Source organism: Macadamia integrifolia, chromosome 10 (assembly GCF_013358625.1).
Source record: "Macadamia integrifolia cultivar HAES 741 chromosome 10, SCU_Mint_v3, whole genome shotgun sequence".
NCBI lineage: Eukaryota > Viridiplantae > Streptophyta > Magnoliopsida > Proteales > Proteaceae > Macadamia > Macadamia integrifolia.
The window spans coordinates 22,570,505-22,584,123 of NC_056566.1; the positions used below are offsets into that span (position 1 = coordinate 22,570,505).

Genomic DNA, 13,619 nt, shown 5'->3' on the forward strand with positions numbered 1-13,619 from the left:
AAAAAAAAAAAAAAACCTACAGCAGATCTAATAACAAAATCATCACCTTCATACTCTGTTCTTACTCACCACTCTACAAAATCACATTCTCTTGGGGTTATAATCGATAGTTGTTTCAGAATTTCAGCTTTATCATTTTGTACACACAACTGGGGAAATCAATGAAGAAGTAAGTGTTACCAAGTTGTTCTCAGGTGAGCGCCAATAAAACCCTTGTATTGCTGCTGGAAACAACTCACAGGCAGCCAAAGCATAGACAATGAATGCGTTCATCCCCATCCATTCAAGTAAAGTAGTTGGCTTCCTAAATTTTTGGGCATCAACCTGCATCACAGTTATTCTCCAGTGAGAAACCTAGTATATGTGTATCATACCATAATACAAATGCATCTTCCAACCTGCCATTTATCATTCACAGTTCCAGTTATTTCTTCCACAGAAAAGGCCATCCATGGTTACCAAAAAGATACCTAACCAATAACCTTGTATCGAAAGTGCTTCCAGCCTGCAACTCTTAATCAAGGATTTAGTGCTGGGCGTCGGGATTGGATCATCCCCTCCTGAACCCTATTTAATCCCAACTTGGCTGATACTTGTCTGGATCATAGTTAGTTGAAATGGGAAAAGAGAGAGGGGGGGGGGGGGGAGAGTTCATTATGACGTGTTTAAAATAGCTTACAATTTGATGGGACGGTAAAAAATTACAGTCAAAACATTTTGAGAAGGGCAAAGAAAGGAAAAATAGATGATCCAGATTTACACATTTAGACTTGAAAAATACTACCAAAAAATTGACAATATCCACATATAAATTGGGACCAATACATGTCTTATTAACTAATATTTGATGTGTGGGCTATAATTTTATATAAAATTAAATTATTTTGTTTAGAAATCAAAATTTTTAGCTTTGTCAAGAAGTGCTGTTTTTCTACTAAAAAAGGTTTTAAACGAGTATAAAAATTTTGATATTTTTTGGAGCATTTTTTGTCATATCATTGAAATCAATTAGGAAAACGGAAAAAAACAAAAGGCGTTTAAAATGCGCTTAACAATGGTCTGGATCAGCCGAGTTTGGGCACAATAGGGGGCTTACCAGGCCTGGTCAACTGAATTTTTTTTTTTTGGGGGGGGGGGAGGTGGAGGGGGGGAGCGGGTTGCTGACTCAACTAGGGTTCAGGCTCCAGTCAAAGGTGATGACTTAATGATGAGAAAAACAAAAATTACTACCACTGAAATATGAAAGGCCCTGGCTAACTCAAATTCCACACCTCAAGGTTGGGGGATTCTATGCCCCCCCTGGGGGCAGGGGTAGATGCCAACATGCACTATTTACCCCTTCACTAAACAAGAGAAAATAATTTGAGATTTTTCACGGGAGAATCCCTACTCTTTTTCTCGGATAATGAACCTTTCCTGCAATGTGGCTTCCACAGTAACCAAAGAATAGACTCTGAAATCTCTCTTTATTTACCACAATAAAGACAAACCTGATTGAAAAATCTAAAATCGTTGGAAGTATATTATATCAAGAATAAATGAGTTCCAAAGACAACCAATTCCCTAATACCAAAATGAAATGATATTGGAGAATCTTTTTTCAATGGGTATAATGATGTGAACTCACTATGTAATAAACTATCGTTAAGAGGATGCCCGATGCTCCCGTTGTGATGCACATATAGCTCAATGTGTACAGTGGTTTACTTAAAGGAATACCTAAAAAGGGAATGAACACAATCAGACATTGGTCAGACAGAACACAGATGAATCTTGTTATAGTATTGTCATGCAAAAAGGACCACGCAAAATAGCAACAATACCTAGGACCACCATAACATATCCAGAGAGTAGCAGCAGCATAGATGACATTGACCACAAGAAGACCCTTTGTGTGTGCCTCTATTGCAAACAAGCATAGACATGAGCTAAAGAAATCTAGGACATAAGTAGGATCAATAGCCTACTGACTTTCATGGTTCCAAATACGGGCAATTTAACTTTAAAAGCATAAGCACCAATGAATTGGATCGTACTTTAAAATCCACAATTATGTGCCCATAATGCAATCCGATAAAACATGTTACTGCAGCCATCAGCGAACTGAAAATTAGATTTAGCAGGAAAAAGTTAGCATTCAAATAACATAAGATGCCAAGAAGAAAAAAATGAAAAAGACACCATTCTACCAGAAGCCAACAGCAAAAAACTAAAAGACCCCATTATTACACTTGATGGAAGTAGTCTAATGGTATCAACTCCAAAACAAAAATTTGGAGTTAACTAACCTTAAGATGCCCTCTGGGTCAAATGGAGCAAGGCACCATCCAGGTGAATTTGGAGGAAGAGGTCCGTAATCGGGAGACTTAATACTACATTCCTGCTTATACAATAAAGATATAACTCCAGGAAAAACAAAGTCTTGCAAAGAGATTTATAAATGCAAGGAACAATAGTAATCAATCATAAGAGTAAATAACCTTTGTCCTTCTATAGACAGGATGTTGGTACAGATGTTTTTCACCAAGAAAAAACCGATCAATTAGGCCAGCTGCATTGCAAGGAGGTCCAAGACTGCCCCTCACTCCACAATGGACCTAATAACCAAGGAAAATTATATTTTACAACAAGATGGTGAATAATCCCGGATTGAATGATAAAATCATTGAAAATAATGTTCTGATAGAATCTTGAGATTAGGAGTAATCCCTCCCAACCACCTTTTATTTTTGGGTTAAGGGGGTCGGGACATGGTCTTCGTTATCAGTGTTGGTACCCGTATCGGTCTTGGCCGACACCGATACGGATCACCCACATCAGGCTGGATAGGACTGTTTTGCCCCTTAAATATTGATACCTTGATTTTTGGACCAGTTTACTCTCCCATGTACTGAAACCACCATTGCCACTTTGACAACCATTTCCCAAAAAGCATTTGAGTAGAAGGGTTTGGTTTTGTTCCTAAAACCACGTTAGAAACATGTTTGATAAAGATTGGGAACTTTGAATGCAAAACTGTGGAAAAGGTATATAAAAATTGGGACGTGTAATCAACTTTAATATTTGGGCTTCAACTGATTAACTCATAAATCAATGAATATTCAGAAACAAAAAGGTGTTCTAACATCTCTCCATTTACCTACCATTTCCACAAAAAACCAAATATTCTGACAAAAAAACATCAAAAGCATAACTAAGATTCTTTGACGCAGAAAACCATAAAAACTAGAAGTTCAATTGGAAAAGGACAAAATGCTTCATCGTTATCTAGTTTGCAATTTATTACTTGCACTCTTTCATATTCATGGTTCCTGCATCACGTAATTTTTTAATGAATGTATTCTACATCTATTCCCTTTTCTAGAAGCTAATGTCTAAAATCTAACCTAATTGAAGAAAAACTCAAAACTTTTCAACACACAAACAAAAATGGGGTCGACAATTCTATTATGGAAAATGGACAGCTTGAGAATCTTAATGTCATCTAAGTCTGCAGCTCAGAGAACATCCACATGTTCACCATCTCATCTTCCATTCATATGCATTCAGCCAATAGCACTCTACAAGTAACAAAAGAAGGCTATCTTCCGCAGGAAGTTCCAGCATTACTAGGTGAAAAGTCCAATGCAAGGTGAACATGGAGCTGACACTGACCCATCATAGACCTAGGCACTGATCTTGGCTACTTCAGAAGGTCACCTATCCAATGAATGACCTGAATTTTTCACATATGCCCTTCTAGTAGCTGAACTTGGCAAGGTTGTCTACTGAAGAAATCTAGACAAGCCATCACAAAACTTCTTATATGCCAGTAATTGTGCACAAGTGTGTCACAGGAAGCATGGTTTCAAGTACTGGGATTAGATCAGCCAGATCACCCAGATCCCATTGGAGAACAACGAAAGTTTTACAACAACAATTATAATAATAGGAACAATAGTTCACTTGTCAGGTAGAAAATTCTGCCACATAGAAGGCTGATAATATACTGGATAAAAGATGACAAGATTTATTATCATACAAAAATAGTTAATTAAATATCCAAAACACAAGATAGCAATCTGAACATTTTAAATTGAGAAGGAACCCAAAAGTAGGTATTTCAACATAGGCACCACATCAGCTCCAAACGTCTCAAGAAGTAGGTGAAAATTTTGTGTATTCCTACTCACAATTTGATTACCAGACCCATAATTTGGCGCTGAGGAGGAATTTATGCTTGGAACTTCAAATTCCCAGTCAGGAACATAAAGGCCATATAACAAGCCCATGTACAGAAAGCATAGCGAGATAGAAACTATCCTTCAAGAAAATAAAACCAATAACAATGAAGTCAGTACATCCTAAGATAAAATGAAGCATAATCAACAGAAAACTTTATTCCCTACAATCGGTCAACAACTAATAAATGAAATGGATGTTCCTTCAATATCTTAGCAGTTCGTTACATAGCAGCTTTTGGTGGAACTTGCAGTTAAAAACTGAACAAAGAATGGGTTTTATCATGGAATCTTGCTTTTTTACCTTTTCCGAAGTTAAATTATAAAACTGAAAATAATAAAAAAGAAGAAGGTGAGCTGAAATGCCCAGGAGCGCACAACCATGGGTTATAAAAGATATACAGAATTAACCTTCTTCAAACAAAGTCATTTATATATCTCAGAAGCCAACAGTCATACATTAGGAGTATCAAAATATTTTTGTATCAAGGTTTATTTCACATTAATGATGTGTAAGTTCCTTGTTCAATTCCAAAGAATCTACTGCTTTATGAAAGGTACTAAAGCTAAATTCTTTCTACATCTCCAAGATTCTTAACTTTCCATTTTAGGACAAGATTACTGAACTTAGCCGGTGCTGCCCAATCAACCTTAAAGAAGGAAGGGAATCATCCCAAACTACTATTGAGAAAGGAAATAAGTAAATGGTGTAAGGCTTCACAGCTGTTCTCGCACAAGAACAATTTTTCCAATACTGACCATCTCAAGAAAACATGGTTTTGCCAATATAAACCATATTGGCTCATGATATAATCAGAGCTGTAAGCAAAATAACTTGGTTGGTAGTCCATACCCCACGTAAAGAAAGCAGCCTTCCTCGAAGCCTTAACTATCCCACATGCATTTAGCTGAACAAGGAGGTGGTGGGTAAGAATGGTGTGGCAATGGATAAAAATAATCGTAGAGAAAGACCCACAATGGAAGACACTTCTGAAGGTCATGGGAAGACTTGTCATAGAAGGAAACTCTAAATCTGGTGCAGTGGAGGAATCCAAACCAGATTTTTAGCAGTCTCTCCCATAGCCTTCAGAAACAGTTTTATTTTATCAGCAGCCATTCTATGCTGATCTGGGTTACCACCCAGAGGCTCTCCTCGCCACAAGATTGGCAATAGGTTATTCCCAACTAAGCTGGTTTCCATATGGATTGGAAGATCCTACTTCTTTATTCAGTTTCTTACTTTAAAATCATGTAAGTATGTGATAAAAACTTAAATTCAAACTTCGGTTGGAATTACGGCTTGAGAGGTCCATTAAAATTGCAGAGAAACACCAGAAAAATGAAATGAGAGCAAGAGGAAAGCTCAGTTGAGCACCAAGTTTTGGTTCACCTGATACCACGCTGTTCAACACCAGAACCATTCATTACTTCAATCACATACAGGGAAAATAAGAGAGCGTTGTATGATACTATTCTCAAAAGGATTCCCCTACATATTTGTTGGAGAAAATAGATTACATAATAGTTCTAATATTTATCATTAGAATTAAAATTTCTTCTAGCAGTATTTATCTGCATCATTTCTCGGCAGCCACAACTCACTCATAGAGCAAAGGATGTGATATTTAAGAAAACAAGGAACAAACCAGTGACACATGCAATGGAAGTGGAATGCCAAACACCAATACTAACCACTGGATATAGTACTTTTTCACAAAACCAATTGTAGTGTCCACCACAACATTGCTGACAAGCCAGATTTCTGAAATTGCAGCTAACAAGTATCCAATTGAGATTCTCTGTTCAAGAACAAAGCAGAATTAGCAGATGCATTTTCCTCCAATGTTCCTGAAAATCGCCTTAAACTACACAACAATGTAACTTACATATCTCTCTTTTTTATTTTTTGAATATCTGGATTGTTCAGGAACTTTGTGAAGAAAGGGCTTTTAGCTTTCAAATTACCAATATGAAATGGGTCAGGAATCTATAATTTGGTGGACATTGAAATGGGTGAGCGAACACCTGAAATAGCTTTAAATAGAGTAGAGGCAAAACAGGATTTGAGTAGCCACCCTATCTACTTTGGATAAGGCTTTCTTGATTTGAGTAGTCAAGTAGGAGACAGATAATTGGGCATGTCTCCTATGCTTACCACTCACCTACACTCTAATAATAATATAAGCTTGGTTCACATTTGCATTCTAATGTGCTGTATTGGACATACTTGGTTGTGCCAAAGCATCGAAGACCTTTACAATGAGCGCATATCATTACACATAAGAACTGTAGCTCATACATTATGTATCAAGTGTATGTAATGATATAAGCTAAGATTTATCTAAGCTCTTCAATATACTCTATTTCAAAGTTACGGATCATGTGAGTTCCATTTAAACTATTTCTATGAATCAATTATACTAGTACAAGTTTCAATTTATGATTACTATATTTCAACCAGATGAATGACAACCCCAATGTCTGAGCCTATGAAATGCATTGATAAATGGATGGAAATTTATAGGTCAATATCACAACATCACAAAGACAAAAGCATCGTACCAACAAAGAAATAAAGAAACACCCTGATATTTAAAACCATTCAAATGAACCGAGTACAAGTCCTTATCCACAAAATCAAACAAAAGCAGAGGAACAGAGAAAAAGATTCAAACTGATAGTCAAATAAAAACTACTACCTGTAGTACACCTAGCCACCGTATACAATCTATGTCAACTCCATAACTTAAATGGTTACGCCCATGGAAGTACCCACCTAGAAGTATGCAACACATTAGTAGTTGAACAAGAATCAATTAAATTCAATTAGTAATGAGTCTCACGAGAAGTGATATTTGAGTCAGAAATATCAACCAAAACAGGAATGCAAGTCCTGGCTAGTATATTCTTTCTGAAGTACCAGCATACAACATGTAGAGGTTAACCAGAAGAAAATGAACCTATGAACTGGCATGTATAACTGGACTGGTCATGATCTCATCCAAATATGGCAATCAACTTGGTATTGCCTAGGTGCCAAGGCACCTGGCCTGCTGGCCACTGCCATGGCTTGCCTCGGCACCCTAATAACTATGTAGGACAGTGAGTTTCTATTTTCCATACTCAGCAAATGGAGTAGTTTCTACTCATAGAAATATTATTATTATTACAAAATACACATGGAAATATGAATATCTAGACTAAAAAGGGCCATTACCCATTCCTGGTCAGCTGGTCCCACCTATGCAGGGTCCTGGGGGTGAGTTTGGAGTCAGTCCTAACTCCTAACCTTTGGCATTTTTTGTGCAAAGTGGCCACCCTCAAGACTCAAACCAGGCATTTGCCCTGGGCAGTCTGAACCTTTAATGAGAGAGAACTAAAACAATAGCATTATTGGACCAAGAGAAATCAATTGATTAAATAATAAAGGTGGTTGGAGTTGCTGTCCTTTGGACTTATAATGGTGTGCAAGAAGTTGAAAAATTGACTTCATAGAAGAACTTGCAGAGGTGGGAAGAGACAAACCTTGCAGCACCACCCCCAAGACAAAGAGCTTAGCTGACCTCAGTATAACCTTCTTTGTTGCAATTGGTTTATCAGAGTGTTTCTACATGGTATAATAAATCAAGATGGTAGCTAATTAAAAAGATAGACTAAGAACAACGAGTTATTGGAGTACAATCTAAAATAGAATAATCAACAAGCATACAAACATTTACACATTGTGCTTCTATCCCTACTGATACAGTTAAGGGAAAATTGTCAAAATAATGGCAATGAAGGAAGTCTTATTATAAGAAACTCAAGGGGAAATATAAAAAAACATGATTGACTTACTATAAAAGAATATTAAAATATGATTATTGACAAACTAGTCAACAAGAAGGCTTGTCAAATTCACAACAAAGATCAAGATACTGATTTCATTAAAATGCTAAAGTCATTATTACTCCGACGTTTGTCTGTGGTTGATATAGTGCAGGAATTAGCCATTCCTGTGTTTGGTAGAGTAAGACAACTAGAAAATTTTTCCCGTCCAGAAAACTAGTCAAGGTCACATGATTCAGAAAAAGTTGATAATTTATCAACAGAAACAGATCTAACAACTGCAACTAGTGAGGTCAATATTGATTTTTTTTCAAAGATGGCCATGGTAATCACATGAAAGCACATTTAATACATGCATGCACACAACCACGTGAATACATACTTAGATAACAGTACTGACATACATTACATGCATAAATAAATGAGTTTCAGTCCCTTTTTTCTTTCACAATGATTAATGAATATTTAAAATAGGATAAGTTTACCATTATTTCCGTAGCAAATTCACAGTAAGAGTTTCATAGTGTTTCTCTCTCTTTTGGTGATGAATTATAATTCACCCAAAAATAAAACTCATAATCCATTTGAAATATGTAAATTGGGGTAAACAGAATTCCCAGGCAGGCCTTAATGAAAGTTTTTACATTCATATTCTGTTCTACTAACTCTTTATGGTCCCCAACGGAGAAAAAAAAAGGAATTTTGTTATGTCAGTGCTCGTGAGAAAACTCCTCTCCATCAAAGCATCTCCTGGTTTCAACTTGTGTTTGGGCCTTAGGAGAGCACCAAGTGGAAAAAAGAACCAATGCATCAAAGAATCACTAGATCTACCTTGATGGATGACTGTAACAAACCACAGCTAAACTGTTCAACCCAATCATCTATTACATTTCATATGCAGAATATAAGAGATGTTCCAAGAAATTTAGGTATAAAAAAAAGACCAAGTTGAAACAAGAATCCAATGTCATAAAGGTAACTACATAATTACTAAAGACTAAACAAACTAAAAAGGAGGGGGTAAAATCCTATCATCTGAAGTAGCTCCACTTTATGCAACTTTGCTTTTACGAAATTAATATAAATATATGAACAATCAACAAGATAAATGCATTGTTGACCCACATTATACTGTGTTTCTTCTTCCTATGGAAGCAGAGAAAATGTGGATGAGTTAAACTCATCCAATATCCCACATAAAGTAAACTTCCAATAGTGTGAGAAAATAAAGTTAAAAACCCCAAGGGGGTAGCCAAGTTGGCAAGGGACCTTCACCTTAGGAAGTGTGTTTTGAGTTCGAATCCTCTTACCTCCTTGGGGCCACTCACACGGGGTGTTTAGTACTCTTCACTGCTTTTGGTGAAAGTTGAATTGTTCTCATTCAACCCCAGTGTGATCCCATCCATGCAGTTGTAAGGTCAGTATGGACCCGTGTGGCCGTGTGACTAGTCATTTGGCCTGGATACCCATCGTTAGTAGGAAAAAAAAAAAAACTAATAAAGTTAAAGATAAATTGCACTTTAGATGAATCTTTATACAACAATACAAATGAAAAATATTGCAAATTCCTTCAATGTAAATGTAAGCTCAAATAAAGAAGATTATATAGGGTTTTGCCCCAGTGCATCACGCATCATAAAGGTTCTTCACCAGTAATCTTCATGAAATTAAACCAAATATGTGAACCTTGAAATTCATATGGAAGATCTAGAATTTACCTTGAATACCAAACTAATGGAAACACCAACACCAAAAAGGAAAGATGGTACTACAAAGTCTGCAAGGGTCACACCGAACCATGGGGAATGATTAATGGATGGAAACGCTCCTCCGGCATCATCAACTAAAATCATCAACTGGATGAATAAAAAAAAAAAAACAAAGAAGAAAAGAAAAAAAGAAATGTATTAAAAGCTTAGTTGATTTGAGTAGAGCTCTTATGCAAAAAGCCTTATGTACCTGTACAGCTGGAATCTCTCATAAAATACATCAAACTTCACATAAATCATCATAAATCACCTAAATAAGAATACAATCTAAAATTGAAATAAAAAATGAGCACAGATTTCAAATGGCTTGGAACCCTGGTGCATGGTCCACTGAAAAAGCAGATTGATGCAAACGAATAGCTTCCCGTCAAAAATTAAGGGATCAAATGTAAAGAGTTGAGTAATTAATCAGAGGCATTAAGGATACGTATGCTTCTTCCAGTGCTCACGGCAATTACAGGTAGGATTTACCGTCGGAAATCCATGTCCGCTTTGAACAAATCCCTCAATTTCAATGGGAGAAGCATGGGAAAAAAAAAAGGGATGGGAGTCACTATTTCCACCTGAGTCTGTCAGGGCCCCCAGCCACAAGAATACCATTTCTGCAAGCCTCTGCTTCAGGCTGCAGCACTGAACCCAGAGAAATGAATTTAGTTTTCATGCCTGTGTTCTTGTATCCTATATTATTGCAACTTCATGGTATTTAAATGCAAAGCAGCCCTCGCACTGCTCTGCACAGAAAAAGGTTTAAAATGTTCCCACCAAGAAGTCAACAAGCAACTCTGCGAAATCCCCTTTTCAGTGAACACTCAAATCCTTTAACAGACTAAGTGGCATTTCATACTGGCTACCGAAACCAAAAAAAAAATTGGGCTCTACGATACTTCCAGGGTCCGAACCAAAATAATTTCACTCCAACTGAAGAAAGTAAAATACAGTTCCATGAAAATAAATTTCTCAAAGAATTTTGTTGGCGATACAAGGAAGATTGAGACGCGTACCGCAACAGTGAGACCTCGAAATACATCGAGAGAGAAAAGGCGTTGATTATGATCGTTAGTAGTAGGACTTAATCTACCTCGGTCGTTCGACGATGACGTAGGAATCATGTCATGGTCATCTACTGCAACTGAATCTCCACTTGGATCATGGGATAAAGAAGACTGTAGAAGAGGAGTTCTTTCTTCTCCAACCACAACGATCGAAGACATCTCTCTCTCTCTCTCTCTCTCTCTCTCTCTCTCTCTCTCTCAAGCTTTCAACAAGACTTCAAGGCTCCAACACGTAGCAACAGAAGAACCACTGCCGGCAGCTACAGGTCGTTAGTCGGACTTTCACTTGGGCTATGTTTACAGGTCGTTAATTGGACTTTCGCTTGGGCTATGTTTGGTTGTATGGGGAATTAATAGGAAGGGAATACTTAATAGAGATATATATGGAATCATTAGACTTTAACATTAACTTCAAATCATTCTATATTTGACTATAAAATTTCATTTTACTTTAGCATCCAAAATCCTTTGCAATAATGTGTAAAATATATCATTACTAAATATGGTTAAAAAAATTAGAGGAATTATCACTCTCCTCTCCTAAACTTTGGAGAAATATCAAGTTCCCCCATGACTTTTTAATTAATTCACTCCCCTCCCCCAAAATCAAAAGATTCTACCACTCGTTGGTGAGTGTTAATTTCTGTTGTTAAATGTTTATGTTATTAAGTGCCCAACCTAATTTTGCTAATACCCTAAATGCCCCTCTACTTAATCGTTGAAGGAAAAAGAGAGAGCCAGCCTCTCTTTAGTTGAATGGTGAGCAATCTCATCCGCACCAGAAATCACCTTAATTCATGTCTTCCTTCCTTCTTCAAACCTCACATACAATGCTTCTATTTTGAAAACAAGCAAAAGCGCCAGAGTCGGCATTGTCAACTGGTACAAAAGTGAATATGCCCTCAACAAGGGGAAGAACTTAGGCAACCAATGCAATGAAATTGTGGAGTTACTGCTCCTCCACTACCTCCACCTGCCCGCAAAGGAGGCGAAGAAGACCGAGACTGGAGAGACCTCTATGCTTGCGCTTGTGCCTACTTCTGCTGAGGAAAAGGCTGAAGCCACTAAAGAAGTTATTGCCCAGGCGTCAACACCAACAGAGACGGAAGAGCCCTCAAGGCTAGAGACTAGCGATGTTGCAGAGACGGCACCGGTGGAGGAAGTGAAGGAAGAAAAGAAAGAAAAAGGCAATGGCAACAGAACCAGATTTGGCATCGGAACAAGAAGCGGCAGCTGTAGTGGAAGCTGAGGCACCAACGGATATGGTGGTTGAGACGGTAACCACCGTTGATGAAGATGGTGCCAAGACCATTGAGCTCATTGAAGAAACCATCATAGCAGTATCTACTCCTGTAGCCCCGATTGAGGAATCGGCAATGGCAATGCCAGAGAAGGAAGCGAAGGGAGAGTCAACTTCTGCGGCACTTGCTGAAACGAAAGAGGAAGAAATAAGTGATGATGCGCCACCACCTCCAATTTAAAGAGTTGGTGTCGATATGGGGAGCCCCTCTGCTTGTAGACAAGTGGAGCGGAGAGGAACAATGCGATCCAAGTTCCTTTGTTGTCTTTTATTATTATTATTATTGCAAGCAAAATCATGCGATTTTTTATTTAATCCTTTATGGTGTTGTGTATATTACAAAAAAGTATCGTTGTAACCCCTTCTTCTGTTGTGCTTTTGTTCTTCTCCACAAAGTAGGAAGGGAAAAAAAAAAATTGCTATACTACTCTATAGTCAGTTCTATCTCTTCTACTTGTTTTCATGTTCTACTCACCGTAACATGTTGATCTTCATCTTTACACATATGGTGCATGCGAAACAAAGCCACCTAATAACCAAACTTCCTCCCCTTTCACCTTAAAAAACTGTACCCAAATCACACTCATCTTCAATCACTTCTTCTTCTACCTCGTCTTCCTCCGAGTTCAAGTTGTTTCGTTGCTCACATCATTCCTCCTTGGTCCTAGGGGAGCCTTTTGGCTCCAAACACGGTGATTGTGCATTGTCCGTGTCAGAATCACTGCCAGATGAGCTCCCCGAGTATGAATCACTGGACGAGGAAAAACCACTGCTAGAACTACTAGAGCTACTTGATCTGCTGGCGTAACCACCAACATCTTTCTCAATTTCCACAGGAGGAAAGTTCCTTTGTTGTCTAAAGAGATGGGGGTTTTTCGGTCATTATAAAAAAAAATGAAAGACTTAACAACAATTTTAACGCCTAAAATACACAGTTGATAGAATCTTTTCATTTGGGGGGAGGGGAGTGAATTAATTAAAAAGTCATAAGGGAACTTGATATTTTTCCAAAGTTCATGGGAGGGGAGTGATAATTCTTCAAAAATTTAAGTAGTTTATACAATCATATGGAGCAATGACTAATGATTGTAAACATTTCTTTTTAAAATATGAAAATTTCACTTCCCTTCTCTTTAAATTCCCATTACAACCAAACAGAGCATTGAAAAAAAAAATTAAATTTAATGAAACTATTACCACTGTGTGGTAGATGCATTTGGGCTTGGCCCACACAATTCACAGATGAATATTTCAATTTCTATCTCATTTATGGCCCATTTAATGATCGTTTGTAGCCCATTTAAAGCTAAATCGTGAATCAATTAGCCTGATTATGGACTAATAACTGACATACTGAAAAGAAACATATCTATACCTTGGCCTATGAAGGCCGATTACCCAAATGGGCCTATGTAGAGACTTAAATTGGTGGTGAATGATTAGGCCTGAA

The 13,619-nt window shown here is 37.4% G+C and overlaps 1 protein-coding gene across 2 annotated transcripts in view; it reads right to left on the bottom strand.

Moving 5' to 3' along the window:
* Positions 1–11,189, bottom strand: part of LOC122091982 (heparan-alpha-glucosaminide N-acetyltransferase-like) — an 11,717-nt gene extending 528 nt beyond the window's left edge. Inside the window, exons 1-12 of one of the 2 annotated variants that reach the window (XM_042662255.1) lie at positions 10,819–11,189; positions 9,767–9,904; positions 7,746–7,827; positions 6,920–6,996; positions 5,913–6,019; positions 4,173–4,302; positions 2,481–2,597; positions 2,289–2,380; positions 2,037–2,103; positions 1,824–1,902; positions 1,628–1,719; positions 181–324 (exon numbers count right to left, since the gene is read on the bottom strand). In XM_042662255.1, the coding sequence (XP_042518189.1) occupies positions 181–324; positions 1,628–1,719; positions 1,824–1,902; positions 2,037–2,103; positions 2,289–2,380; positions 2,481–2,597; positions 4,173–4,302; positions 5,913–6,019; positions 6,920–6,996; positions 7,746–7,827; positions 9,767–9,904; positions 10,819–11,028 (1,335 nt within the window). In that variant the 5' untranslated portion in view covers positions 11,029–11,189. Of the gene's footprint in view, positions 1–180; positions 325–1,627; positions 1,720–1,823; positions 1,903–2,036; positions 2,104–2,288; positions 2,381–2,480; positions 2,598–4,172; positions 4,303–5,912; positions 6,020–6,919; positions 6,997–7,745; positions 7,828–9,766; positions 9,905–10,380; positions 10,525–10,818 lie in introns of those variants that run through there. The other variant, XM_042662256.1, reaches the window with a different exon arrangement.
* Between the last annotated feature and the right edge of the window lie 2,430 nt (positions 11,190–13,619).